The sequence below is a fragment of the Dipodomys merriami genome, unplaced genomic scaffold, assembly GCF_024711535.1.
Source record: "Dipodomys merriami isolate MVZ:Mamm:240054 unplaced genomic scaffold, mDipMer1.0.p SCAF_13, whole genome shotgun sequence".
NCBI lineage: Eukaryota > Metazoa > Chordata > Mammalia > Rodentia > Heteromyidae > Dipodomys > Dipodomys merriami.
The window spans coordinates 37,736,299-37,762,872 of record NW_027202604.1 but is presented as its reverse complement, the minus strand read 5'-3'; the positions used below and the strand labels follow the sequence as shown (position 1 = coordinate 37,762,872).

The 26,574-nt window shown below is 51.9% G+C and overlaps 1 protein-coding gene across 3 annotated transcripts; it reads right to left on the bottom strand.

Moving 5' to 3' along the window:
- Nucleotides 1–1,745: 1,745 nt before the first annotated feature.
- Nucleotides 1,746–25,685, bottom strand: LOC138824805 (putative deoxyribonuclease TATDN2). 3 transcript variants are annotated; one of them, XM_070019104.1, is made up of 8 exons: nt 25,477–25,669; nt 24,943–25,362; nt 16,794–17,618; nt 11,550–12,449; nt 5,004–5,131; nt 2,752–2,935; nt 2,179–2,340; nt 1,746–2,046 (listed from the first exon to the last, which is right to left on the bottom strand). In XM_070019104.1, the coding sequence occupies exons 2-7, from the start codon at nt 25,354–25,356 to the stop codon at nt 2,200–2,202; spliced, it is 2,592 nt and encodes an 863-aa protein (XP_069875205.1). In that variant the 5' UTR covers nt 25,357–25,362; nt 25,477–25,669; the 3' UTR covers nt 1,746–2,046; nt 2,179–2,199. The 3 variants fall into 3 exon arrangements, 2 of the variants coding, with proteins under 2 accessions (XP_069875205.1, XP_069875206.1); XM_070019105.1 differs by having other exon boundaries at nt 2,171–2,340; nt 25,477–25,660; XR_011371194.1 differs by lacking the exon at nt 1,746–2,046 and adding an exon at nt 2,464–2,559 and having other exon boundaries at nt 2,254–2,340; nt 25,477–25,685.
- Nucleotides 25,686–26,574: the final 889 nt, after the last annotated feature.

Sequence of the window (26,574 nt, the reverse complement as noted above, 5' to 3'; positions counted from 1 at the left end):
AGCCTGCCCCCTCCCCCTTCTAGGAAAGCCAGGCAAAGCTGGGGCCCTGTGTGGGCAAGGTGGCTACCATCCGGGCCCTCGGCGGATGACCTCTATGTCCCAAACATCTCCCCACCTGCAGGGGCCCCCGAGACGGGCCGACTCACTGCTGGCCCGTGGTAAGCAGCCATGACGACAGAGGGACCTGTGCTCGGTGGAGGGAGATCCCAAGATGAGCACTGTCCACTTATAGCGTGGACAAAAGCGTGCTCAGGCTGGTGCCAGGGGTTCACGCCTGACGTCAGGAGGCTGACCTCTGAGGGTCACAGTTCGAATCCAGCTCAGGCAGGAAAGCCCTGGAGACTGTCTCCAACCAGCTACCAACAAAGCCCGAAGTAGTGCCGTGGCATGCAGGAGAGGGCTGGCCTTAAGCACGAAAGCTCAAGGACAGCATCCAGGCCCTGAGTGCAAGGCCAGACCTGCCACCACACACACACACACACACACACACACACACAAAACAGCTCGCTTAGGAAAAACCCAGAGGGTGCCCTCACACAGCTAGGCTGGACATCACTTTCTGGAAACTTCACAGGGCCCCAAAGCCAAGCCAGGATTCCCTCCCCTCCAGAAAAATCCCCTCAGCACTAGCACTTGATGACGACTGACACTGATGACACAGGAGCCCTAGATCCCCGCTAAAGACAACCAGCCGGGCCAGGGCCACTCAGAGACCATGGACAGACGCAGCCAGCAAGGAGGCCCAGGCCACAAGTTCCTCAGAAACAGCGAGGCCAGCCGGGCCAGCCACCCAAAGCCAGCCCAGGGTGCTGCCCCTCCTAATGGCGCACACTGCAGGTCTATACCCGAGGGAGCGGGGCAGAGGGGACGCTGTGCGCTTGTTGCCGACCCCTGCCATGGCCAGCCTGCGCCACGGGCCTCACCAGCGGGCGGGCGGTTCTCACGGGGCTACACTCCGGACCATCTGGGTGGCAATAAAGCGCACCGCACCCTTGGCAGTGCCCCGAGTCTGCCATCACTGAGACACCGTGCCAGCTGCCCCACGGGAGATGGGGCAGACACGATGAACAAATCGATCAGGGGCACGGTATTTTAGAACACCAAAGCATCTGCCCCTGGAACACACAGCACTGGAACCAGCAGGCTGTCACGCACAGATGGCCAGTAGCTGGCCGCCCCACCCTGCCCTGCCCAGAGCCCGCACTGCCTACCCGCCACAGGCCTGCAGGGGGCAGGACACCAACACAGCACTGGGCCTCGCACAGAGAGGGGAGCGCCAAAACCCTGGGCACAGCGAGGGGGCTAGAAAACAGCCTTCATCTCTGCATGGGAACCAGTATGGCTAAGCAACCCTGTGGGCCGTGGCGGGCACCACCCTGGGAGGGTCACACAGGGATGGTGACACCGGATGAACGGGGGGCTCTGTCTAGTGTTTGAGACAGTGCGGGCCTCGGTGAGCAGGGATGCCTCTCCGGGAACTTGGTCCACAAGAAAGCCTCTTCCTCAGACCCCAGCCTGTCTCTCGCTGAACCACCAGTGCCCTGTGTGCCCGCACACTGACGGCAGGAAGCCAACAAGCCCAGCAGCTGACCCCGCCCATCCGGCAGTGCTGGCTTCCACCGCTGGCCAACAGCGAGCAGCAGGGACATCGGGGAAGCGTGCCAGGGCCAGGGGGACAGACTTCCCTGCAGCGTCCCCTCCAGGAGTGCCCATGAGAACCGAGGCAGACGTGTCACGCATGCTCATCACAGCAGAGGGGACTTTATTCACACCGCTCACACAGCTGGAGCAGGGGTTCAGTCTGGCCAACTCCTCATCCCCTTCCACCGCACCCTTGTTGGCAGGTGCCCTGGATGGACTGCTGTGCCCAGCAGGCTAAATCCTGGTGCTCTTCAGGAGTTGTGTCCCCTCCCACGGCCACACTAGCACACCCACCCACCAGCACAACGCTGAAGCCTGGCGCGAGGCTCCTGTGGCTCTGTCCTGACAGGCTCCAGATGCATCCTTGCCCTCCGACCCAGCCCGCGCTGTCAGCTGCTGGTCGCCCTGGAGGGTTTGGAAGAGAAGAGAAGGTGCTGAGCCAGGTTCACTTGACACGGAACCGGCCTCACCGCCCCTAGGCGTGCGTCGTGGCTCGTGACGTGCGTGGGCCTGCTTGTGTGCCCGGTACCTCCGTGCCTTGTGCCCGGGGACGCCTGCTCAGAGACTGTACAGGCGGCTGGTGTTCTCCCGCAGGATGGCCAGCGTGTGGGACAGCGGCTTCTCCTTCACCCTGGCGATCTCCCGGACCGTGTGCAAGGCCAGGCCTGGGTGGGCATACTGGCAAAGGCTTCTGGGAACCTGGAAGACAGCAAGCACGAAGACCTCCGCTGTACCTCCTTGCACACCCAGCTCCAACACAGAAGGCCCCCGTCCCTTCCCAGCAAGGACCTCTTTGGGGCTACCCTGTAGAGACCCCTTTACCTGCGGGTGCAGGAAGAGTCCTAGTCATGGGGCTCTGGGTGAGCAGGGTCCCACGCTTCCATGGACTACCCTCTACAGGGTAGGGCTTTGCACTGCCTGGAAGAGAGTGGTTACCCTTCAGCTTCTCAGCCCCCGGGCTTAGTGGTGCAGAACACGGACACATCTACACAGCCCACAGCGGGCCCTGGGAGTCACTGGGCTCGGGCCCTGCCAAGCTTGCCTGGGTGCCCACCCGCCTACCCACCAGTAGATCCTGGGTGCCCCCGCTAGGCCTGGAGACGGCCATACCTGGCGGGGCAGGAAGTAGGGGGCATCCGTCTCCACAATGATCCTCTCCAGCGGGATGCGCTTCACAGCGTCGCGGGCCTCCCAGGCGGAGGCGTAGGTGAGGACGGCCGTGAAGCCCACGGACATGTTGGGGAAGTGCTTCAGCAGCGGCTCGATGACCGGGTAGCTGCCGGTGAAGCAGTGCCTACGGGAGAGCGCAGGTCAGCGCGTGCCCCGTGCCCCCCGCAGCCCTACCCCCCGAGAGCAGCCCCAGCCGGGAAAGCTGCCTCCGAGCGAAGTCCTCCACAGCAAGCACAGACAGGCCCGAGGTGGCGCACAGAGAGCGGGGCTCCCAGCCCCCCAAAACCACACAGCACTGGACACCACCACCACCATAAAGAACACGCAAACAGCACAGGGAGGCGCACGACAGGAAAGCAGAGTTAAAGACAGGGCCCCAAGGTCACAACCACAACATGGAGAATTTATGCCTACACAGGCAAACACACTGGAAAAAAAAGGAACAAATGAAATACTGGGAAAAGCCGGTCGTGGTGGCACACAGGACTGGTGACCTTGAAGCCAGCTTGGCTACACAGCGCAACTCTGTCTCAAAACACAAAGAAAAAGAAAGGAAAGAAAGAATGAAGGAAGGAAGGAGGGGAGGGAAAGAAGGAAGGAAGGAAGGAAGGAAGGAAGAATCGGGAAAAGGACTGTACGTGCACTTTCCCCGCTCAGTACTTGGGTTTGAACTCAGGGCCTCAAACTTTGCTCGCTCTTAACTGGCGCTCGACCATGCCTCCGGCTCAGCATTTTGCTGGCTATCTTGCAGATAAGAGTCTTGTGGACTCTTCTGCCCAGTCTGGCTTCGAACCAAGATCCTCTGGATCTCAGCCAGCCTCCTGAGGAGCTAGGCGCACAGGCGGGGAACCGCAGTGGTGGGCCGTCTACTTGCTGGGCCATACATACTGTACCACCTGGGAACTCAAGTCCTTCAGCCACACCAGCACCGCGCCACCTTACCAGACCTGGCCAACCAAGTGCCGGCCCCGGTGAAAGCGTGAGCAACCCACTGGCCGGTCCAGCAGAGCCAGGTGGAGCCACCACCGGCCGCCTGCAGCCTGCGTGCCGCCACGCGCCTCGGCTCCCAGAAGGGAGCAGCATGGTGGCCGAGAGCCTCCTCCTCCTCACTCCTCTGCCATGACCTGGTCTGGGTTCTGGCTGTTTCTTTTCAGTAGCTCTCCTAGCTTCTTTTTTTTTTCCTTGTCGGTCGTGGGGCCTGAACTCTGGGCCTGGGCGCTGTCCCTCAGCTCTTCAGCTCAAGGCTAGCGCTCTACCACTTGAGCCACAGCACCACTTCTGGCTTTTTCTGCTTATGTGGTGCTGAGGCATGGAACCCAGGGCCTCGTGCATGCCAGGCAAGCGCTCTACCACTGAGCCACCTTCCCGGCCCTCTCCTAACTTCTTTAAGGACCAAGCCCACGAGTCCCCGGAGGCCTTTCTAGCCATGCCAAGCTCCAAAGTCCCTGCCATCCTCCACACCGACACCATAGGCCTCTACCACACGTGGAACCGCCAGGCCATTGCACGGGAGTTCAAGAGGGTTACCCCAAGACGCCACTCAGCTCAGACACGTCCCGGACTTTCACACTTACTGGGAAAAGAGAGCTCTCAAATTTAAGAGGAAGGAAGGGCTCTGCAAGGCCTGTGCTCTGTGCTGAAGACTCGGGCTGGCGGCAGCACCTCGGGCCGGGAGGAAAGCCGCCTGCTCTGTGTAACCGCAGAGTACGGTAGGAACTTACTAGGTTTTTGGTTTTTTGGTCCTGTTTCCCCTCCCCCCCTGCCCCACCACAATGCGTACTGGATTCCGGGCCTTGCACTTGTTAGACAGACACTGTTCTACTTGAGCCACACCACCAAGCCCTTTTTGCTTTAGTTATGTTGGAAACAGGGTCTTGTATTTTTGCCTAGGCCAGCCTGGACGACAGCACTTCTACTCACGCTTCCCTCATGGCTAGGATGACAGGCGTGTACTACCACACCTGGTATAAGGTGAGATGGAGTCTAACTTTTCACTTGGGCTGACCTTATACGCAAGCCCTCGGGTCACCAGTCCTGAACATCTAGTATCACACTGAGCCACTGCGCCAGGCCTGAAGTCATCACTTGGTAAACAAAGATAATGTTCTCCTTAGAACTGAATTCTTCCTATTGTTTTCCCCCTTGCTGCTGACAGCTTAACACCATTTCCCCTGAAGATGCAGCCTCCTAACCTATGGATTTTGTAGTCAGAGGGCACAAATTTTTTCATGATGTCCAGCAGATCTTCATCAGCTTCTCGGCAATGGATGACCAGGGGTTTCTTCAGAGACACAGCCAGTTGCAGCTGTCTCTCAAACACCTGGGGGGAAGACAAAGTGACAGTTGCAATTGATGACTGGCATTTCAGAAATCCACCTCTGGAACCCCCAGCTGAGTGGGACTCTCCGTTGCCTCCAGTTCAGTTTAAACAACATAATGTTGGAATGACTGCGGTCAGCGTGCTGGGCGCTGGTCACTCTGGCCACAGGCCTTACGAGGCGCTGTGTCAGCCCGTCAGCCAGTGAGCGCAGCTAGGGGCCAGACGGGAAGCCACACAGGAACCACTGCTGGTGTGGAGATTTGCCACAGGGATCAAGAACATAAAGTACCAAGTTAATGTCCTTGGGCTCAATGTCCCAGCCTCTACTCTAGAGGAAATCAACCTCTAGCCTCTTCCTAGCCGAGAGCTGCACACAGATACATACATACATAGACAGACAGAGACAGACAGACACAGACACAGACATACACACTCTGTAGCATAAGGCTGGCTTGCAGAAAATAGGTAAACTGCTATAGCTTCCTCATTCTTTGTTCTCTGGCCCCTTTTAACATTTTCGTTATTATTTTTTGTTGTTGTTGGTCGTGGGGCATAAACTCAGGGCTTGGGCTCTGCCCCTGAGCTCTTTTACTCAAAAGTTAGTGCTCTACCACTCTGAGCCACAGCTTCACTTCCAGTTTTCTGGTGGTTAACTGGAGATAAGAGGCTCACAGATTTAACTTTCCTGGGCTGGCTTCAAACCTCAACCCTCAGATCTCAAGCCTCCTGAGTAGCTAGGATTATAGGTATTAGCCACTGGCACCCAGTGACATCTTCATTATTAAACACACATATTACTTTATTTGTAATGATATAAAAGAAGTAGGGCTAACCCTGTTCTTGCCAGGTTTAGAATAAAGAACAACGTGCCAGGCATCGGTGGCTCACACCTGTAATCCTAGCTACTCAGGAGGCTGATATCAGAGGATCAAGGTTCAAAGCTAGCCCAGGCAAGAAAGGCTGTGAAACTCTTTTTTTTTTTTTTTTTGGGTCCGGTCGTGGGACCTGAACTCTGGGCCTGGGCGCTGTCCCTCAGCTCTTCAGCTCAAGGCTAGCGCTCTACCACTTGAGCCACAGTGCCACTTCCGGCTTTTTTCTTTTTGCTTATGTGGTGCTGAGGAATCGAACCCAGGGCCTCTGGCATGCAAGGCAAGCGCTCTACCACTGAGCCACCTTCCCAGCCCCGATGAAACTCTATCTCCAATCAACTACCAGAAAACTGGAAGTGGTACTGTGGCTCAAGTGGTAGAGTGCTAGCCTTGAGCTGAAGAGCTGAGGGACAGCGCTCAGGCCCAGTGTTCAAGACCCACGACCAACCAAAAAAAAAAAGGAAAGAAAAGAATAAAGAACAACGTCTATTATGAACAAATTGTATCATCTGAAACCCACATTTCTTAATAGCAGATTTCCTCAATTGTGGAATATGACGCATCAGAGTGCAGTGACAGCCACTTAGGCACATGCTACTTGTTCTCCAATTGGGGTCCTAGCCAATACACAAGAGCGCCTGAGCACAGGGCTCCAGGGAGGCCACCCATCACTAAAGAGATCCCCCAAGTGCTCCAGGCAGAGCTTGACATGGTATTTGATTCATTTTTACCTAACACTGAAGACATGCCACCTTTCAGCAAAACTCCAATTTCCACTTCAATTAAGACTGTTAACTTTTAACTGGCTTTCGGATACCATTTGCTTCTTCACAAAATTAAGAGCAGGAAAATATTCAGCAGACTATACAACAACTTAACCACATCAGTAACACAGGCCTGATGGAACTCTGCTACCTCAACTGAGTAATGCACACAGAAATGCCAAAATTCCCCTCCTTACCCCGCAGCCCGCCCATGTCTGGTTAAAACTACGTGTAATAAATCCCCAAATAAGGGGAGGCTTACTTTACCAATTCTGATGCATCTTTTGCTTTAACCTATTTTCAACACAAGGAAACTAAACATAGACACAAATTATTGAATGCTAACAGGTGGGAGCCTGGGTGCATGGCTCAAGTGGTAGAGTTTGCCTACTTTGTTCCAAAGCCCTGGGTTCAATCTCCAGTACCACCAAACAAACACCAGGTAGGCTCTCTATTGTTAGACAAGCTAGATGCTTCCTGGTATAGCCACCAATGCTTAGCTGCCCATACAAACCATCACCATCCCACAGGGACTCAACTGACCACACCAGCTCACTGCCCACAGAAGCAGGAGATGGAGAGCCCCCAAGCTATCGTTTTTATTTTTTGCCAGTCATGGGCCTTGAACTCAGGGCCTGGGTGCTGTCACTAAGCTCCTTTTATTCAAGGCTAGTACTCAACCACTTGAGCTACAGCAATAGATCTAGCTTTTTCTGTGATTAATTGGAGATAAGAGTCTCACAGGGGCTGAGAATGTGGCTCAGTGGTAGAGTGCTGGCCTAGCATGCATCAAGCCCTGGGTTTGACTCCTCAACACATCAACAGAAAAGGCTGGAAGCAGCGACAAAAGACATTAAAAAAAAAAAAAAAAAAAAGTCTCCCAGACTTCCCTGTTCACGCCAGCTTCAAACTGTGATTCTTAAGAGTAGCTAGGATTATAGGCATGAGCCACCAGCATCTGGCCCAATGCTTATCTTTTAATTAATTATTGTCTTTTAAACAATCATTCTTTGGGCTGGGAAGGTAGCTCAGTGGTAGAGTGCTTGCCTTGCATGCATAAGGCCCTGGGTTCAATTCCTTAGCACCACATAAGCAGAAAAAGGCGGAAGTAGCACTGTGGCTCAAGTGCTAGCCTTGAGCTGAAGAGCTGAGGGACAGCACCCAGGCCCAGAGTTCAAGCCCCACAACTGCAGGGGGCGGGGGGGGGGGGGGAGAGCCAAGCGTAGTGACTCATATCTGTAATCCTAGCTACTCAGCAGACTGAGATCTGAGGATCATGGTTCAAAGCCAGCCCGGGCAGTAAAGTCTGTGAGACTCTTATCTCTAATTAATAACTAGAAAACAGGAAGCGATTCTGTAGCTCAAAGTGGTTAGAGTGCTACCCTTGAGCAAAATGAGCTCAGGGACATCAATCACCCAGACCCCAAGTTCAAGCACTACAACCAAGAAAAAAAGTTCGTATTTTTCAAAGTACATATAGTTGTTAAAACAGGAAAAATTTTACAAAACAAACATTCGAAAGTATTTTTTGTATGTGCTAGTCCTAGAAGCTTGAACTCAAGGCCTGGGTGCTGTCCCTGAGCTTTTTTGCTGAAGGCTAGAGCTCTACCACTTGAGTCCATAACTCTCCTTCTAGCTTTTGGTGGCTAACTGAAGGTAAGAGTCTCACAGACTTTCCTGCCTGGCTGGCTTTGAACCACCATCCTCAGATCTCAGAATCTTGAGTAGCTAGGATTACAGGTGTGGGCCACTGGCGTCTAACTTTAATTTTAAGCACACGCAGAGCTGAGCGGCAACTCAAGAGATGGCATGCTTGCCCCCTGCAGACCCAAGACCCTGGGCTCTGTCCCAGAGGGAGGTGGGTAGGTGACCATCTCCTTAATCCTGTGACAGGCTGACACAAGCCACAACTGTCCCTTGATGCTTTTCAAGGGGACACTAAATAGTAAATACATAATGGCTTTAAAATACACCCCAAATTGTTGATACAAATAATTCATTAGCATGTACAACTATGGCTGGACTGGAGCAATCGCTCCAGGAAGTGAGGAAGCACCAGGACGCTAATCACCCAGCATAATTACTGTCTTAAACCCTATGGTTCCCAGCTGATCCATTACTTTCAGAGATTCCAGGCGCAGTCTGTCTCTCCTGGGGACACCCTAGATATTTCCTGCATACGTATTGCCTCAGTAACTAATTTCAATCAAAGACAAATAAGAGGCAGATACAGCATCCGTTCAGCTGCCAGGTGGTAGAGGAGCCTTCATTCTTCTCGGCTTTTGACCCAAGGGATTCTGGGATTCTGATATTGTTGGCAGTGTGCAACTCATGGCCTTGCATATGTTAAGCACTGGTTCTACCATGAGCAGGTATACCCCAAATCCCCAAATCTCTCTTTTGTATGTCATGGGGCTTGAACTCCAGGCCTGGGCAATGTCCCTGAGCTCCTTTGCTCAAGGCTAGTGCTCTATCTCTTTAAGCTACAGAACCACTTCCAGATAAAAGAGTCTCAACAGACTTTCCTGCCTAGGCTAGTAGCTACGAACTAAGATCCTCAGAACTCAGCCTTCTGAGCAGCTAGGATTACAGGTGTGAGCCACCAGTGCCAGCCCTCAATCTCTTTTATGAGCTAGATCTAACTCCATCAACTTGGTTAGGCACAAGTCCTTCCTTGGGCTCTTCTCTTCACAAGAAAAAAACATTCAGAATGATGGAAGGAAAGACTGGCCAGAAGCACTGGACACTTAAATGGACATGTTAAACTGTAGCCCTTATTCAGCATTATTAAGTTCAGAAAAAAAATTAAAACAGAATGAAAGATGACTCAGAATGCATCCAAGAGTCTGCTGATGGCTTTGTGTTTGGGGAAATGCAGTGCAGTGCAGATATGCAGGGCAGTGTGCACGCCGGGCCTGCAAGTGTGGAATTCAAGAGTATAGCCACGTCCTTTGTCCAGCTTAGCATCTTCAGTGTTTACAGAAATGCAGTCATGGGACCACTTTACATGCAGTCCAGTGTTCTGCACTCCCTCAGCCAACAATATATTTCCTCTTTTCAGTATTTCCTTCTTCCCACTTTCTAATCTTGAGTCCCACCTTACCAAACCAAAAGACACCAGAATACTCACGCTGGGCTGTAACTTCAAATACAGCTTGTGGTGCAGTGTGACTGACCCCCATGCTTCTCTGCAGACCTGAGATGGCCACATCTGTCATTATCTATTTGTCTGTCTGTCTAATCTAGACAGACTTCACATTTGCTACACAAGCAACTCTACCACCTGAGTCACTTCTCCAGCCCAGCCCTCAAAAGCTAATTAAGGACAAAAGTAATCATGCATTCAGTGAACACCAGCTGCACAGCACATATACTAACTACTCCTCTGAGTATTTGCCAGAACTCTTCCTCTTCCCATTTCACACCTGTCCTATGACACAGAAACCAAATGGAAAAACAAAGTATTAGCTATTCACCTCACTTTCCTAAAACTCTATTTTCCATATTTAGTTATTATTCACATCAGACTAATACATTAAGACTTCAGGCCAGATGTGAGATAGTGACAAAGGGAAGGCTGGTCAGCCAAATTCTGCACAGGTGGACGCCATGCTCAAAGCCAAGAACATGCTGGCCCAGCCCGACCCTGCGGGCCTCCTTCCTCTGCAGGAAGGCTGCGTGCACCCTCTACCAGACAGCACCCGGGGACCAGGGCAGCATGAGGTGACTCCCCTGCTCCTTCCCAGTCAGGAACATCACGGAGATGCTAAAAGAACTCTACCCTGACTAAACGCTATGCTCAAAAAATGCCAGGAGGAAAGAATGGTAAGATGGTAACAGTGTTTGCTTGCGATGAGAATTTGCTTTTGGTGGTGGTGGTGGTGGTGGTCATGGAGCTTGAGGCCTGGAACTGTCTCGAGCTTTTTTTGCTCAAGGGTGAGGTAAGTCTCATGGACGTTTCTTTCTTGCCTAGACCAGTAATGGAACCTGATCCTCAGACCTTAGCCTCCTGAGTAGCCAGGATTACAGATGTGAGCCACCAATGCTCAGCAGAGAATTATCTTCTTCATATTCCAAATATTCTGCAACAAGCATGTTAAACTTTAAAAACATCCCAGCTGGGTGCCAGTAGCTTGCTCACACCTGCAATCCTAGCTGCTCAGGAGGCTGATATCTGAGGATCACAGTTCAAAGCCAGGCTGGGCAGTAAAGTCCATGAGACTCACATCCAACAAACCACCAGAAAACTGGAAGTGGCGCCGTAGCTCAAGTGGTAGAGCACTCGCCTTGAGCTGAGGGGCAGCGCTCAGGCCCAGAGTTCAAGCCCCACAACCGACAGAAAACCAAAACAAAAACAAAAACCAAGTTTGTTTCATCCCAAGGCCATAAAACAAATATCTTGAAACTGAAACCACCATAAGAAGCCTCCAAATGCCTCTCTTCCATCTTCTGTAAGAACGCTGCAGACTGGGTGTTGCTAGAATGCTTTTCCAAACATGTACAGGACAAAACAAAACACACTAAAAAGTAAGGAATAGCTTGTAAGCTGGACGTGGCATGGTGGTGCATGCCTGTAATCCCAACACTGGAGAGGGTAAGGCTGCTGTGAGTTCAAGGCCAGCTCTCAGCTACCATAGTGAAACCTTGTCTCCAAGACATAATGACTGATGTCAGGAGGATTAAGACAAGAGCAAGGAAACAAATTCTAAATTCTTCAGTTCCCAAAGTCGAGTAGCTCTTACACAGAGATTTCAGCGACTACAGGAACAAGAGAGATCTGGTTACCTTGTGCTGCTCTGGGACGGGCGTAGTACATTTGTAGGAGTAATCCAGGCCCATTTCCCCAAAAGCCACCGCCTTGGGGTGCCTTAAGGCTTGCAAAATGTTTCTCTCTTGATTCTCACTGTAGTACCGTGCGAAATGAGGGTGGCAGCCAAAGGCCCCCCACACCAGCTCTTCTTTCAGGAGCTCCTCCCACAAGCCGTCCGTCAGCGTCCGAGGGTCGCAGAAGTCAGAGATGCAGCCCTGAAACTCCCGGGGGAAGGAGCTGCTGTACGTCTTCCGGAACTTCGTGAAGGTCCCTCTGAAGGACAGCTTGGAGTAGAGCATGTCCAGGTGGCAGTGGGTGTCAATGAAGCCCTCCTCCAGACTCGGCTCCCGGTGGCTCCTTGGAGCTGAAGTAGACGGGAGTCGGCCCCCACAGGGACGAGGGGGCGTCTCCTCGCGGAATGTCCTTCTCTCCTTCACCTCCCCTTCCTCTGAGCTTCTGGAGAAGCGAAGCCCACGGGCGTTCTGGGAGTGGCCCTCGTGGGTGTCCTGCGGGGCTCTGGCAGCGCTCGGGGAGCTCCCTGGGGGCCGTGGGGAAGCAGCACGCCCCACGCTCCCGTGGCTCTTGTCAGCCTGTGTCACGTCATGGCCGCCGCTGCCCACGGAGGGGTAGCCAGCAGTCCCAGGCGTCTTGGGGCCACTGGTCCAGTAGCTGGCGTAGTCACACCAGGGGCTACTGTACAGATGAGGAGGGTACATAACGTAGTCCGTGGGGAAGGAAGAAGGTTCCGGAACTGCTGAGGAGCATCTGGCTGAAGGGGGTTCCTCCTGAGAGAATCTCACGGTGGTCAGCTCATCCACATCGGACCAGTCACTTCCTGAAGATGGATGCTCAAGCACCACCTCCCTGTCTTCCTGCTGCAGGGGAACAGAAAGAAAGAGCAGCTTAGCTTCCGTGTGAAAACGAGCCAGGCTCCCGTGGCCCACGCCCATGCAGCCACAGCTGCTCCCGAGGCTGAGGCCTGGAGGACCCCAGTTTGAAGCTTAGTTGGGCAGAAAAATCTGCGAGATTTTCTGGGGCTGAAGGTATTGCTCAGCCAAGCAAGAAAAATCAAACGAGTGAAAAACTGAGTTCAAAACCCCAGGACCAGCACAGTCTGCCGCTCCAGAACGCATGCTGGAATTTCACCTGAATGTGGGGGGTTTGGAGACGGACCTGTGGGAGGGGATTAGGATCAGATGACGCATCAGAGTAGAACCCTCCTGACTGAACACCGCTTAAGACGGACCGGGACTAGAGAGCAGACACACAACATCCACGAGCTACCCGCCACCATGCTGGGCCTAGCCTACCTCAGGATTCTGCCAGCAAAAAGGCCATCATCTGATGCAACCCCATGCCCTTGGACCAGCATCATGAGACAAGCTCGTCATTGTAACCCGCTCAGTCTGCAGTACCGAGGCATTAGCAGCAGGAAAGCTGGTTCTCCTGGCCAGCCTAGGGTTTACAATGGCGTCCGCTCGTTGCCACCTTATGCTTTCCAGAAGGGAGCCAGGCTCCAGAGGTGACAGGTCACATAAGGTGCCAGGGACAAACCTGTGACCCTGGTGTCACAAGGCACCGTGAAGGAGACACTATCACTCTGCCTCCCATCTTAAGGACCTCTTGAGAGAGCTGTTCTCTAAACTTGGGCTGAGAGTAAACAGGCCCAACACTTCCAATGTGTTCAAGATGGAAAACTGTAATTGCTCTGGCAGTTAGGAAGCAGGCACCCACTGACTTGACATTATTATCCACCGAGAGTGGGGTCACCAGTGAGCCAATTATTACTGACAGAAAGCAAAAGTGACAGGTGCTCTCTTTGAGGCCTGCAGGCAAAGCTTGAGGGCTTCTTGCACCTTGTAAAAAAAAGGTCAGCCCACCTGGCTAGAGTGGTCCCACGGGGCAGGGCCAGCAAATATCTGAACAGGAAAGACCCCACCGAATCCCTGCTAATTCACACCCTGCTGAATTCCTGAGCCACAAAACCGAAAACAAAACACAAGCCAAAACCTTGCAATTGCAACCAAACAGACCTACCTACCAAAAAAACCCAAACCCGATCAAGACAAGAACAGGACTGGCAAACACTAAGTGTTCATGAACACAGATATCTGTTGAGCTTACTCATAAATGGTGCAGTAGCTCCCAAACACAGCATCAGCAGCTGGGAAGCATTTTAAGATTTTCCACACCCCGAGACCCAGAGATGCCATCAATCAGCAGGCCCTGTGAGGGGCCAGGGTCTGTGTAATTCTCCAGATAATGTCTGAGAAACACATTAAACGCGGTATCAAATTTAATGTCAGTGACTCTTATGAATGAATACATCCACATCACCAGCACCAAGGAGCTTAAATAAGCACCCTTACAAAGTTCTTCTAATATTTCTATAAAAAATTCACTTCCCATAATATTCACAACAAGCTGGTGGCTCACACCTGTCATCCTAGCTACTCAGGAGGCTGAGAGCTGAGGATCGTGGTTCAAAGCCAGCCTAGGCAGGAAAGTCTGTGAGACTCTTATCTCCAATTAATCACAAAAAAAGCTGGAAGTGGTGCTGTGGCTCAAGTGGTGGAGACTTGAGAAAAAAAAAAAAAGCAGCTCAGGCATCCAGGCCCCCAGGACCAAGAAAAAAAAATCACTACAAAACATTACAAATAAATTGATAGCCTCCTTAATATTCAACACAAAATGTGCATCTGTTTGTACTAATAATCAGCACCTCTGTCTCCACTCCAAAATACTAGAAACAAAAACGTAAGTAATTTAGACAGTCCACTTTATACTTTCTTACTCTTGGCTTTCTAACTGCTATTGCTTTCTCTCCTTTCACCTCTCTCTCCTTCCCTTTTTACTGCTTTCTAGCATAACAGATATATCCAAACAAAACCACATCTCTAGTACCATGCCTTCCCCCAAAATACATGGGAGTTCTTCTGAACTCCTGAAACTGGTAACAGTAAGGATTCACTACATTATCCTATTTACTTTTCAACATGTCTGAAATTTCACACTGCAAGGTTTTTTTGTTTTGTTTTGTCAGTCGTGGGGCCTGATCTTTGGGCCTGGGCACTATCCCTCAGTTCTTCAGCTCAAGGCTAGTATCGCTCTATCACTTGAGCCACAGTGCCACTTCTGGCTTTTTCTGCCTATGTGGTGCTGAGGAATCAAACCCAGGACTTCATGGAAGGCAAGCATTCTACCACTGAGCCACCTTCCCAGCCCCCTCACCCTGAAAGTTTTTAATACCTAAATCTGTAAGGGAAAGCAATGCCTAATAAAACCTATATTACTTATAAATGGAAAATGTCCACCAAGTCAGACAATTAAAAACCGAAGTGGTGCTTGAGCTTGACAAGTTCTTTTATCCCCCTGCCTAATTTCCCAGTGAAACATATGGGGCTCCCCACCGGCCTGCTACGCACAAATGCTTACAGTTAACATCCTTGCTACCCAAGCTCTTTGATATGTATATTACGATGCTACTTTAGATAGTATGTATTTTATTACTTGTATTATGAAATTATATTCTGTCCTCTGGGCTCTGTACGGGTGCCCTTGGTTTGCAGAAGACAAGGGATCTCACAGAACTCAACAGTGCTCACTGGATGCCTACAGAGGTTTCCTCTATTTGTCTGGTTTTAAAGAGAATGAGGTGGTGGGGCTGAGAAGGTGGCCCAGTGGTAGAGCGCTTGCTTTGCATGCCTGAGGCCCTGGGTTCGATTCCTCAGCACCACATAAGCAAAAAGAAAAAAGCTGGAAGCGGCGCTGTGGCTCAAGTGGTAGAGCGCTAGCCTTGAGCTGAAGAGCTGAGGGACAGCGCCCAGGCCCAGAGTTCAGGCCCCATGACCGGACCCAAAAAAAAAAAAAAAAAAAAGAGAGAGAGAGAGAGAATGAGGTGGTAAAAGAATATACAAGCCTGGGGCTGGGAATGTGGCTCGGTGGTAGAGTGCTTGCCTAGGATGCATGAAGTCCTGGGTATGATTCCTCAGTACCACATACACAGAAAAAGCCAGAAACAGTGCTGTGGCCCAAATGGTAGAGTGTTAGCCTAGACAAAAGAAGCTCAGGGACAGTGCCCAGGCCCTGAGTTCAAGACCTTAGACTGGCAAAAAAAAAAAAAAAAGATTATACAAGATTTAACAATCACTCCCCAGGGATATGACCCACATTCAAAGTGTTGGGTGTCACTTTTAACATACCTTTTAAGGATCATCATTTTTGGTTTTCTTTTTTTTTTCCTTTTTTTTGGCACTGGTCCTAGGGCTTGAACTCAAGAGCCTGGGAACTGTCCCTGAGCTTCTTTTTACTCAATGCTAGTGTTCTACCACTATAGCCAAAGCTCCATTTCCAGGGGTTTTTTGGTGATTAATTGAAAATAATAAGACTCTCAGGGACTTTGCTGACTCAGGCAGCTTCCTGAGTAGCTAGGATTATGGACATGAGCCTCCAGTGCCTGGTTTGGTTTTGTTTCTTGGTTGTTTTTATTTTTTCATCACTCCTTAAAACAGTACAATCAGTACAGTTAAAACATATGCTGGAGTCGGGCACCAGTGGCTCACGCCTGTAATCCTAGCTACTCAGGAGGCTGAGATCTGAGGATCACGGTTCAAAGCCAGCCTGGGCAGGAAGTACATGAGACTCATCTCCAATAAAAACCACTAGAGGGCTGGGAAGGTGGCTCAGTGGTAGAGCGCTTGCCTTGCATGCCTGAGGCTCTGGGTTTGATTCCTCAGCACCACATAAGCAAAAAGAAAAAAGCTCGAAGTGGTGCTGTGGCTTAAGTGGTAGAGCGCTACCCTTGAGCTGAAGAGCTGAGGGACAGCGCCCAGACCCAGAGTTCAGGCCCCACGATTGGACCCCCCAAAAAAATAAATAAATAAAATAAAAACCACTAGAAAACCGGAAATGGCACTGTGGCTCAAGCAGTAGAGCGCTCTCCTTGAGCTGAAGAGCACAGGGACAGCGCCCAAGCCCAGAGTTTAAGCCCCACAACCAACCAAAAAATAAAAACAAAAACAAAAAAAATATGCTGGGGTTGGGCACTGTGGATCAAAGTGACAGAGCTCATTAACAGTCCCCAGGCAGAGTTCAAATCCCGTGATAGACAAAATAAAAAAAAAAATTAATATCATTTAAGATCAACTAGAATGATCAAATGCAAATACATTTAGTCAAAAGTAGCAAAAACTCAAATGCTTGGCATGTGCTTTGCTTACCTTCTGGGTACCTACGTGAGAGTCAGAGTCATCACGAAATTCTAGAGGTGCCAGGGGTTTGTCAATGATTGTTGTGTGGTCACCAAGCGGCTCCTCAGCCGGCTGCTCCCCAGGGTCTGCAACCGCTCCACTGTCAGGAAAGTCGCCGCTGTCAAGCACACGCGTCTCTCCTGACCTGACCTCTGGAGAGGACTCTTCTTTGGAAGGAGCAGTGACTGGGACACTCCTGGCCGGTCCTTCAATGTTCCTGACCAGTCCTTCCAGGCTCCTGGCCGGTCCATCCCCATTTCTGGCCAGTCCATCCTCATTTCTGGCCAGTCCTTCCAGGTTCCTAGCCGGTCCATCCCCACTTCTGGCTGGTCCTTCCAGGCTCCTGGCCGGTCCATCCCCACTTTTGGCTGGTCCTTCCAGGTTCCTGGATGGTCCTTTTAGGCTCTTCACTGATCTTTCCAGGTTCCTGGCCGGTCCATCCCCACTTCTGGCTGGTCCTTCCAGGTTCCTAGATGGTCCTTTTAGGCTCTTGGCTGGTCCTTCCAGGCCTCTGGCCGGTCCTTCCACGCTCCTGGCTGGTCTTTCTCTGCTGGGATGCTCTCCAGAGCTTGGCTTCACCCTAGTGGTGGCAGCCTCTCCCTTCCTCTTGGGCATTGACTTGCCCAGGATGCCCTGGATGGCCTTCAGGTAGATCATTGTGGAGCCCTGGTCTCGAAGCCTGTCCCTCCTCCTTTTCTGGACCTTGTCTGGGTCCTCCACACTATCATTCTGACTCTCAGCTTCAGCTGCACACTCAGAATTCATGGAGTTACGAGAACTATCTTTGGAATCAATCTGGAAGGAAAATAAAAGATTTTGAAAAGGTTATATTCAGAGCAGTTCACACAGGAACACATAGCAAACGACAAAGCAGTCCCACAAGTACAAGGAAAAGTGTCTGTGAGTCAGCACTGGTGGCTTGTGTCTGTAATCCAGGAGACTCAATTTTGAAAACTCTAGTCTGAAGCCAGCCCCAGCAGGAAAAAAAAAAAAACTGTGAGCTGTGAGACTCCTATCTCCAATAACCAGCAAAAATGCTGAACTGAGGGGCTGGGAAGGTGGCTCAGTGGTAGAGTGCTTGCCTTGCATGCATGAGGCTCTGGGTTCGATTCCTCAGCACCACATAAGCAAAAAAAAAAAAAGAAAGAAAAAAAAAAGAAAGAAAGAAAGAAAAATGCTGAACTGAAGTGTGACCTACCGCCTCCAGTACCACCTCAGGTGGTAAGGTACCAGCCACAAGCAAGAAAGCCAAGCAAGGGGGTAAGGTCCAAGTTCAAAGCCCTACTACCTCTTTTAACAGAGCCCAACCGCCCAGATCTCAGGGGATTCTTCCCATTCTACTCCAAGCTTCCTTAAAACTTCCTGAGCTAGGTGCTAGTAGCTCACGCCTATAACCCTAACTACTCAAGAGGCTGAGATCTGAGGATCACAGTTCAAAGTCAGCCTGGGCAGCAAAGTCCATGAGACTCTTATCTCCAATGAACCACAAAAAACCCAGAAGTGGTGCTGTGGTTCAAAGCGGTAGAGCAGTAGCCTTGAGCAAAAAAGCTCAGAGACAGGGCCCAGTCCCCGAGGTTCAAGCCCCAGGACTGACCAAAAAGCCAAACCAAACAAACAAACAAAAATCTTTCTGAAAACTCTATCCCATAATCTTGCTATCCAAGAACTAGAGGTACTCTACCTACCCTCCCTGCTGCTCCTCCATTCTTCTTAGAGACACACTTTTTCTCCTCTGCACTCACAGGAAAAAAAAAGCTAAACTGTGTCTGCAACATTAAACTTGTGGTAACCTCACGTCTACCGCAACCCTAGCTAGCATGGCAGAAGAACACCCCACCACCAGCCTCCCAGAGCCTTTCCAAAGGCAGAGAAACTTCCACCTTCCTCAGCTAAGACTTGCACTTGCCAGTCCTGAAGCCTGAACTCAGGAGTCTGGGTGCTGCTCCTGAACTTTTATACTTAAGGCTTGTGCTCTACCACTCGAGCCACAGTTGTAGTCTAGCTTTTTGGAGGTTAATTGTAGATAAGAGTCTCACAAGCCAGGCTTATGTCTGTAATCGTAGATCAGGAGGCTTAGATCTGAGGATCATGGTTTGATTCTGCCAGCCCAAGCAGGAAAGTCCATAAGACTCTTATCTCCAATTAATCCACAGAAAGGTGGAAGTGTGGAAGTGGAGCTGTGGCTCAGAAATGGCAGAGCACTAATCTTGAGCACAAAAGCTCAGGGACAGCACCCTGGCCCAGAGTTCAAGCTCCATGCACTGACAAATAAATAAAGGCTCTCATAAACTTTCTTGCCCCGACTATTGTCCTCAGATCTCAGCTACCTAAGTAACGAGGGTTACAGTGCCACCGGCACTCAGTTATTTTACTTCTGAGAAAAACTTTGAACTCAGGGCCTAGTGCTTGCTAAGACAGAGGCTTGACCATGAAAGCCGAACTCTGAGTCATGAGGGGAATTTAACATGAACGAGTACCTGACTGCCTGCCACCTCTAGCACACATACCCTCTTAGACACTGTTACTCAACTCAGTCCCTCTTTATGTCTGCTGGACTCCTACTCATCCATGGAAGCCCCTTCCCTTCTCTGGCTGCCCCTCCACCCCTGCCTCAAAGGCCAGGTATGAGTGACACAGGCTGGAGTGGCTCCACCCACCACACTTCTGCTCGCCACCTCCACCCAACTGCTGCTGTTTGGGAGTGAGAACCCACGTGCAGATTCTGGCTGTGTGTTGTTTTGTTTTGTCCAAGTCAAACCAGAGTCTAAGATTTTTAATGCATTGCTCAGTCATTCAGTAACTATTTACTGAGAGAGACTGCCACATGGCTTTGAATTGGCAGACCAGGATTCAAACTCAAGTTCTCTACAGCCTAGAAACCAAGGTGGAAGAGTAAGGAAAATAAGAAACTGAGAAAGAGGGCTGCGAAGGTGGCTCAGTGGTAGAGCGCTTGCCTTGCATGCATGAGGCCCTGGGTTCCATTCCTCAGCACCACATAAGCAAAAAAGAAAAAAGCTGAAGTGGCGCTGTGGCTCAAGTGGTAGAGCACTAGCCTTGAGCTGAAGAGCTGAGGGACAGCGCCCAGGCCCTACGACCGGACCAAAAAAAAGAAAAAGAAACAGAAAAAAAAGCTAAGAAGGTCACTGAGGACATCTCCACATTTGATAAATACTTACCAAAATGAACTCCAGGAAATGAAAATGAGGTTTTTTTTTTTTCATTTTTGCTGTTTTTGTATGTCTTTGGGAGTGTAAGGGGAGGCACAGAAATGGAGGGGCAAAGGGTGAGCAAAAGCAGCAGTGGTACTCAATGGACATAAGCAACTGTGGGTGGGGATGGGAGGGAAAAACTGGAAGAGAGCAAGGGAAAAGATGACCCTGTCCAAAAAGAAATGAAGAGGAGGAAGAAAAACAAAACCTGTACGTGCAGGGATCAGGCAGACCTTAATGAGAAGCGCCAACCACCTGGCTTCCAAAGGCACAAACACATTACCATTGGTGACTGAGCTTCTCTGAAGGCAGGAGGGAGGAGCGAGGGCAGGTACAGTTCCATCCTACCTTCATGCCCAGCCTGAACATCCCTCCCCACCCTTCCTCCGGGTGCCAACAGGATCGCTGAGAAGCAGACTCCACAAAGTCACACCTCAGCTCAAACCCTTCATAGCCCTGCATTTGCTTGCAGAATAAATCCCAAATTTCTGGGCTTAATCTCCACTCTTCTTTTTTTTTATTTTTTTTATTATCATCCGGTTGTGGGGCCTGAACTCTGGGCCTGGGCGCTGTCCCTCAGCTCTTCAGCTCAAGGCTAGCACTCTACTACTTGAGCCACAGCGCCACTTCCGGCTTTTTTCTTTTTGCTCATGTGGTGCTGAGGAATTGAACCCAGGGCCTCGAGCATGCAAGGCAAGCGCTCTACCACTGAGCCACCTTCCCAGCCCTCATCTCCACTCTTCTACACACATCCAAGCACCCAGGACATTCAACAGAGACTGGATGGCAGTAACTGTTTCACAACACAAGGAAGTGATTGGAATTTAAGGCAAAATTATGCCAATAACCCTGATCTTATTATGTGTAATACATGTGTGCCTAAATGTCACACTGAGCCCAATATGTATAGGGAACGCAATGTATCAACCACAAATCTCTAAATAAACAAGCAAATAAAGACCAAACTAAGATCATCAGCTACCATTACACATTGAGAAAACCTTTCCATCAAGTGTCCTGGAGGTAGTACAGGAAAGGTGAGGGAGGGAAGCGGGAATCTCTAGTGTTTCTAAACTATATAACAAGCCAGGAACCAGTGGCTCACACCTGTCACATCAAGAACCTTCTTAGGAGGCTAAAACCTCAAGGATTACAGTTCAAAGCCAGTGAAGGCAGAGAAATCCACAGAGACTCCATCTCCAAAATATCCAGCAAAGCCGGGGGCCAGTGGCTCATGCCTGTCATCCTAGCTACTCAGGAGGCTTAGATCTGAGGATCACGGTTCAAAGCCAGCCTGAGCAGAAAAAGTCCATGAGACTCTTATCTTCAATAAACCATTAGAAAACTGGAAGTGGCACTGTGGCTCAGACGGTAGAGCACTGGCCTTGAGCTGAAGAGCATAGGGATAGCACCCAAGCCCAGAGTTCAAGCCCCAAGACTGACAAAAAGTCCAGCAAAAAGCTAGGCTGGAGGTGTGGCTCAAGTGGTAGAGCATCAGCCCAGCAGCAAGCAAATTGAACAAGCAAGCTCCAGACCCTGAGTTCAATCACCAGTACTATATACATACACACAAAAAAGCCAACAACAAAAATAAATAAAATGCCCAGAGGCTGCAGGGGTAGCTCCAGAGCACAGCACTACCAAGCCTGGATTCTATCCCCAGAAGTGAAAAATAAAATGAAAGGCCAACACCCTCCCCGTGAACTGTCTTTGTCCTGGCACTGAGCTCCTGGGGAGCCCTGTGCTCAAGACTGGACACAGTGAAGTGGTCCCTGTCCACGTCTCCAGTGCTGACCCAGGAGGCAGGTGGCTAGAGGCGTCAGGATGGTGGCCCACAAGGAGACCTGGTAGGTCCTGGAGGACTTGGGACTATAGTTTAGTTAGGGCGCCGCAGCTGTGCTTGCTCATGGGACTTGGAACCCACACTTCGGGGATGAAGAATGAGAGCTGAGGGAAAGGTAAGAGGGGTTCTTTAAGTCACCAAGAGCCTTGTTTTTTTTTGTTTTTGTCGGTCTTAGGGCTTGAACTCTGGGCTTGAGGGCTATCCCTGCGTTCTTTTGGCTCAAGGCGAGCACTCTACCACTTGAGCCACAGCACTACTTCCGGTTTTCGAGTGGTTTATTGAAGATAAGAGTTTCTCGGACTGTCCTGCCCAGGCTGGTTTTGAACATGATCCTCAGATCTCAGCCTCCTGAGTGGCTAGCATTACAGGCGTGGGCCACCAGTGCCAGGCAAGAGCCTTGGTTTTATTTATTTATTTATTTTGGGTCCGGTCGTGGGGCCTGAGCTCTGGGCCTGGGCGCTGTCCCTCAGCTCTTCAGCTCAAGGGTAGGCTCTACCACTTGAGCCACAGCGCCACTTCCGGCTTTTTTCTTTTTGCTTATGTGGTGCTGAGGAATCGAACCCAGGGCCTCATGCATACAAGGCAAGCGCTCTACCACTGAGCCACCTTCCCAGCCCAAGAGCCTTGGTTTTAAACAAACACATCCTTAGGGAAGAACCCTTAGCAGTGCTGGTGATGAATAATCGGACTGGAAATATCTGCATCCTCACATAGACTTCTCACCTAACAGAAGTACCTTTTTCCATGTGCCTCTCCTCCATAGAGAACCTGACAAGTCCACATGGATAAAGTAATGACAAGATTGAGTTGTGTCAACACATACCCATACTCACCTGATTTATGTCTGAATTCTATTCAGAATTCTTATGACACAGACAGATTTTCAACTCCCCATTATTTATCATTAAAAAAAAAACCATGCACCCTCAAGAACCGAGGTTGTAAGACACACAATGAAAAAACCTGGGTTATAAGCTGGAAATGTTGCTCAGTGGTAGAGCATGTGCTTAACGTGCACAAAACGTTGGGTTTGCCGGGCGCTGGTGGCTCACGCCTGTAATCCTAGCTACTCAGGAGGCTGAGATCTGAGGATCGCGGTTCAAAGCCAGCCCGGGCAGGAGAGACCGTGAGACTCCTATCTCCAATAAACCACCAGAAAACCGGAAGTGGCGCTGTAGCTCAAGTGGTAGAGCGCTCGCCTTGAGCTGAAGAGCTGAGGGACAGCGCCCAGGCCCAGAGTTCAAGACCCATGACTGACAAAAAAAAAAAAAAAAAAAAACTTTGGGTTTCACTGGCTCTCTGTGTGTGTAGAGGAGTGTGACAGGGGCCCTAGGAGTAAATGCTCCCCAGGACAGCTAGCCAATCAATGACTGTTCCATTCCTCAGCCCCATATAAGAACCCTTTAGACAAACCTGTGCTCCTTTGGGCCCATCTTTATTACTTCATTAAAATCCACTTTGTCTAGAAGACAGCCCAGCTCACCCCCTGAGGCCTACTCTCTACTCCTCCACATGCAGAAAAGACTCCTCACTTTAGACCTGGAGCTCCAAAACCTAGGAGGGCAGTCATCCTGGGTTGCTGGAGAATCCTACACACTGCAACGCTGCCTGGCACAAACCAAGTACTCAATAAATTCCTATTCGAGGCCTGACTGAACCAGTGGAAAAATGGACCTACTGTGTGAAGCACTCAATCTGCCTCAAGGACTTAAAAATACCTCTTAGTGTTTCCACTAAGTCTACTTTATTCTTATTATCTTTAAGTGTTTTACTAAAGGGTTTCAAAACAATAAATTAGTTAATTCATTTTAATTCAATAAATCAGCTGGGCGCCGGTGGCTCACACCTGTAATCCTAGCTACTCAGGAGGCTGAGATCTGAGGATCATGGTTCAAAGTCAGCCACTGGAAAACTAGAAATGGTGCTGTGGCTCAAGTGGTAGAGTGCTAGTCTTGAGCTGAAGAGTTCAAGACCTGAGTTCAAGCCCCCCTGACTTACCAAAACATACATACATACATCAGCACCATGATCAGCTGTAAGTCTACTTTGAAACCTAAATTGGAATCAAGCTTAGGGTTAACCTAAAAAACAAAATGGGCCTGTAATCCTAGCTACTCAGGAAGCTGAGATCTGAGGATCTAGGTTCAAAGCCAGCAGGGGCAGGAAAGTTCATTAGACTATTATCTCCAATTAACCAGCAAAAAGCCAGAAGTGGAGTGCGGTTCAAGTGTTAGAGCACCAGCCTGAGCACAAAAGCTCAGAGGCAGCATCCAGGACCTGAGTTCAACCCCACAACAGGCACCAAAAAAAAAAAAAAAAGCCACCAAAGCACCAAAACAAAACTTCAGTGTGTGGTGCTGGAAATCACAACTTTGGTGAAAAGCCATGCCAAGAACAAAATTCCCTGGTGGTGAAATTCGGAGTAGTTCAGAAAAATTCCTTAAACTGACTAAAATACCCATGTCCTCTGTCCTGGGCATTCCATCCTGTTCTGCATACCCCAGATCTTCTCCAGCCCTGTGGCACATGTACAGCTACCTAGGGAGCAGATAAAACCTACAATCTCAGCCCACTTGCATTAGTTCCTGTGGTGGTGCACACTTGTATTCTAAGGCCTTTCAAGTAGTTTCCAAGTTTAATGACTGCCTCTCCCAAGCTATTTGGCACAACAAGGAACAACACCAGGGATCCTCGAAGATCTGTGTGCGTGTGTGCGTGCGCTTGTACTAGGGCTTGAACTCAGGGCCTGGGCGCTGTCCCGTAAGCTTTTTCCACTCAAGGCTGGATCCAGCTCCATCACCTGAGCCCCGGCTCCATTTCCGGCTTTTTGGTGGCTAACTGTAGATCAGAGTCTCCCAAGCTTTCCCTGCTGGGACTGGCTTCGAACCTCGATCCTAAGATCTCAACTTCCTGAGTGGCTAGGATTTCAGGAGAAGGTCTCAGGGGAGACCTCATTTTGTTGTTTGTTTGTTTTGGGTGTCCTCCCTTCGAAATTTCCATCTCGGTAGCCAGGAACAGGAGGCTGGGTCGACTGACCCGCCAGGCAGGCAGGGGACCAGGCACTCACCTTAAGGCTGCAGGGTTCCTCCTCGCGGGAAGCCATTTCTTCTAGCGAGGGGCTGGCGGGCAGCGGGGCTCCCCAGGCCGACAGGAACCCGCGGGGGCTCCGACTCAGGCAGCCCGGGGAGGCGGCCCCGCCCACACTCGGGCCCGAGGACTGGGAGGAGCCGGAGGACGAGGAACTTCGGCGGCGCGCGGAGCTCCAGGGCCGGCGGGGCGCGCCGGCCGCATCGCCGGCGGGCGCGGCCGTCAGGCGCTCGGGGCTGCCGGCCCCCCGGGAGCGCGAGCGCGGCGCGGAGCTGCGGGCCGGCCGGCGGGAGGGGGCCACATCACCGGGCTCCCGGAGGCAGCGGCGCTTGCGGGGACACCCTTCCGAAGAGCTGCTCCGGTGCTCCTGGACCTGGCGCCGCTCCGACGCCATGGGCACCTGAAAGCGAGGCACAGGGGGCCTGGGTCCCCGCCCGCCGCCCGGCCGCCCCCGCGCCGAGCCGCCACCCCGGGGGCGCCGCGGAGCCCCAGCACCGGGACGGGCCGCACTGACCTCTCCCGCTGCCTTCCACCGCCCATCACACTTCCCAGCCTTCCGGAGACGCCCTGGCGCCTCGGACCGGTCCCGAGGGTCTGAGGCTCGCCGCCGGCCCCGGGCGCTCGCGGCAAAGGCACGGCGTGCTCCCGGGATCGCCCGGCGCCACTTCCGGGGCCGCGCGACTTCCGGGACGGCGGCGCGCGCGGACGCGCCGGGCGGCGCCAAGCCCTCGCCGACGTGCGGCGCTCGCCCGGCGCTCTACGCCCCACGCATGGCGGCCGGGCCCGCGCGCCGCCCCGAGGCCCGGCGCCAGGACAGGGCTGCTCCCCGCGGCGGCCCGCCCCGGGCCGAGGGGCCCGCGGGAACCGGCCGCCGCCGCCCGACAGCCCCCGCTCCGCCCTGGCGTCTCGGCCGCCGCGGCCCGGACCAGGCCCGCCCGGCAGGCAGCCCGCCGCCTGCCCTCCTCCGGCGGCCAAACCGGCCTCTCCCCGCGCGGAACCCGCTCAGGCCGCCACCTTGGCGCCCGCCCCACTGAACGCGGCCCGCGGCGCGGGGTGGGCGGGGCCTGGGCCGCACCGAGAGCGCCCATTGCTGGAAGCCGGAGGGGGCGGAACTCCTGGCAAGATGGAGCTCGCCTGCTGGTCAAGCGGCTTGGAGGCGGGGCCCTACACCTGAAAAAGCTCGCTCATTGGTCGGAAGGAAGCTGGGGCGGGGCTATCGCCTGGGCTCGGAACTCGCGAAGCGGAGGTTGGGCCGCGGTTTCCCAGACCGGTCCGCAGCGCCGGCAGAGGGCGCCGGCGGGCTCCTCGTTAGGCTGCCGCCCTCCTCTCCTGGCATACCCTGCTCGCCCTGCTCACCCCATTGTAGACTGGGTAGAACAGGATGCAGTGGCCCAGAGTCCTTGACACCTAGAACATCCGCGAGCCCGGCACCTTTGGGCATGCCTGTAATCCAGGACCTCCAGTTCAGGTTCACAAGACAGTGTCTCAGAGGTAAACATTCTGCAAGGGCAGGAGGCAGCCCAGGAAGCAGTCTGCTGGCTTAGCATGCCCCAGGCCCCGGGTCCAGCCCCCAGTCCTGCAGAAAAAATAAAGGCATAGAATTCTTTTTTTT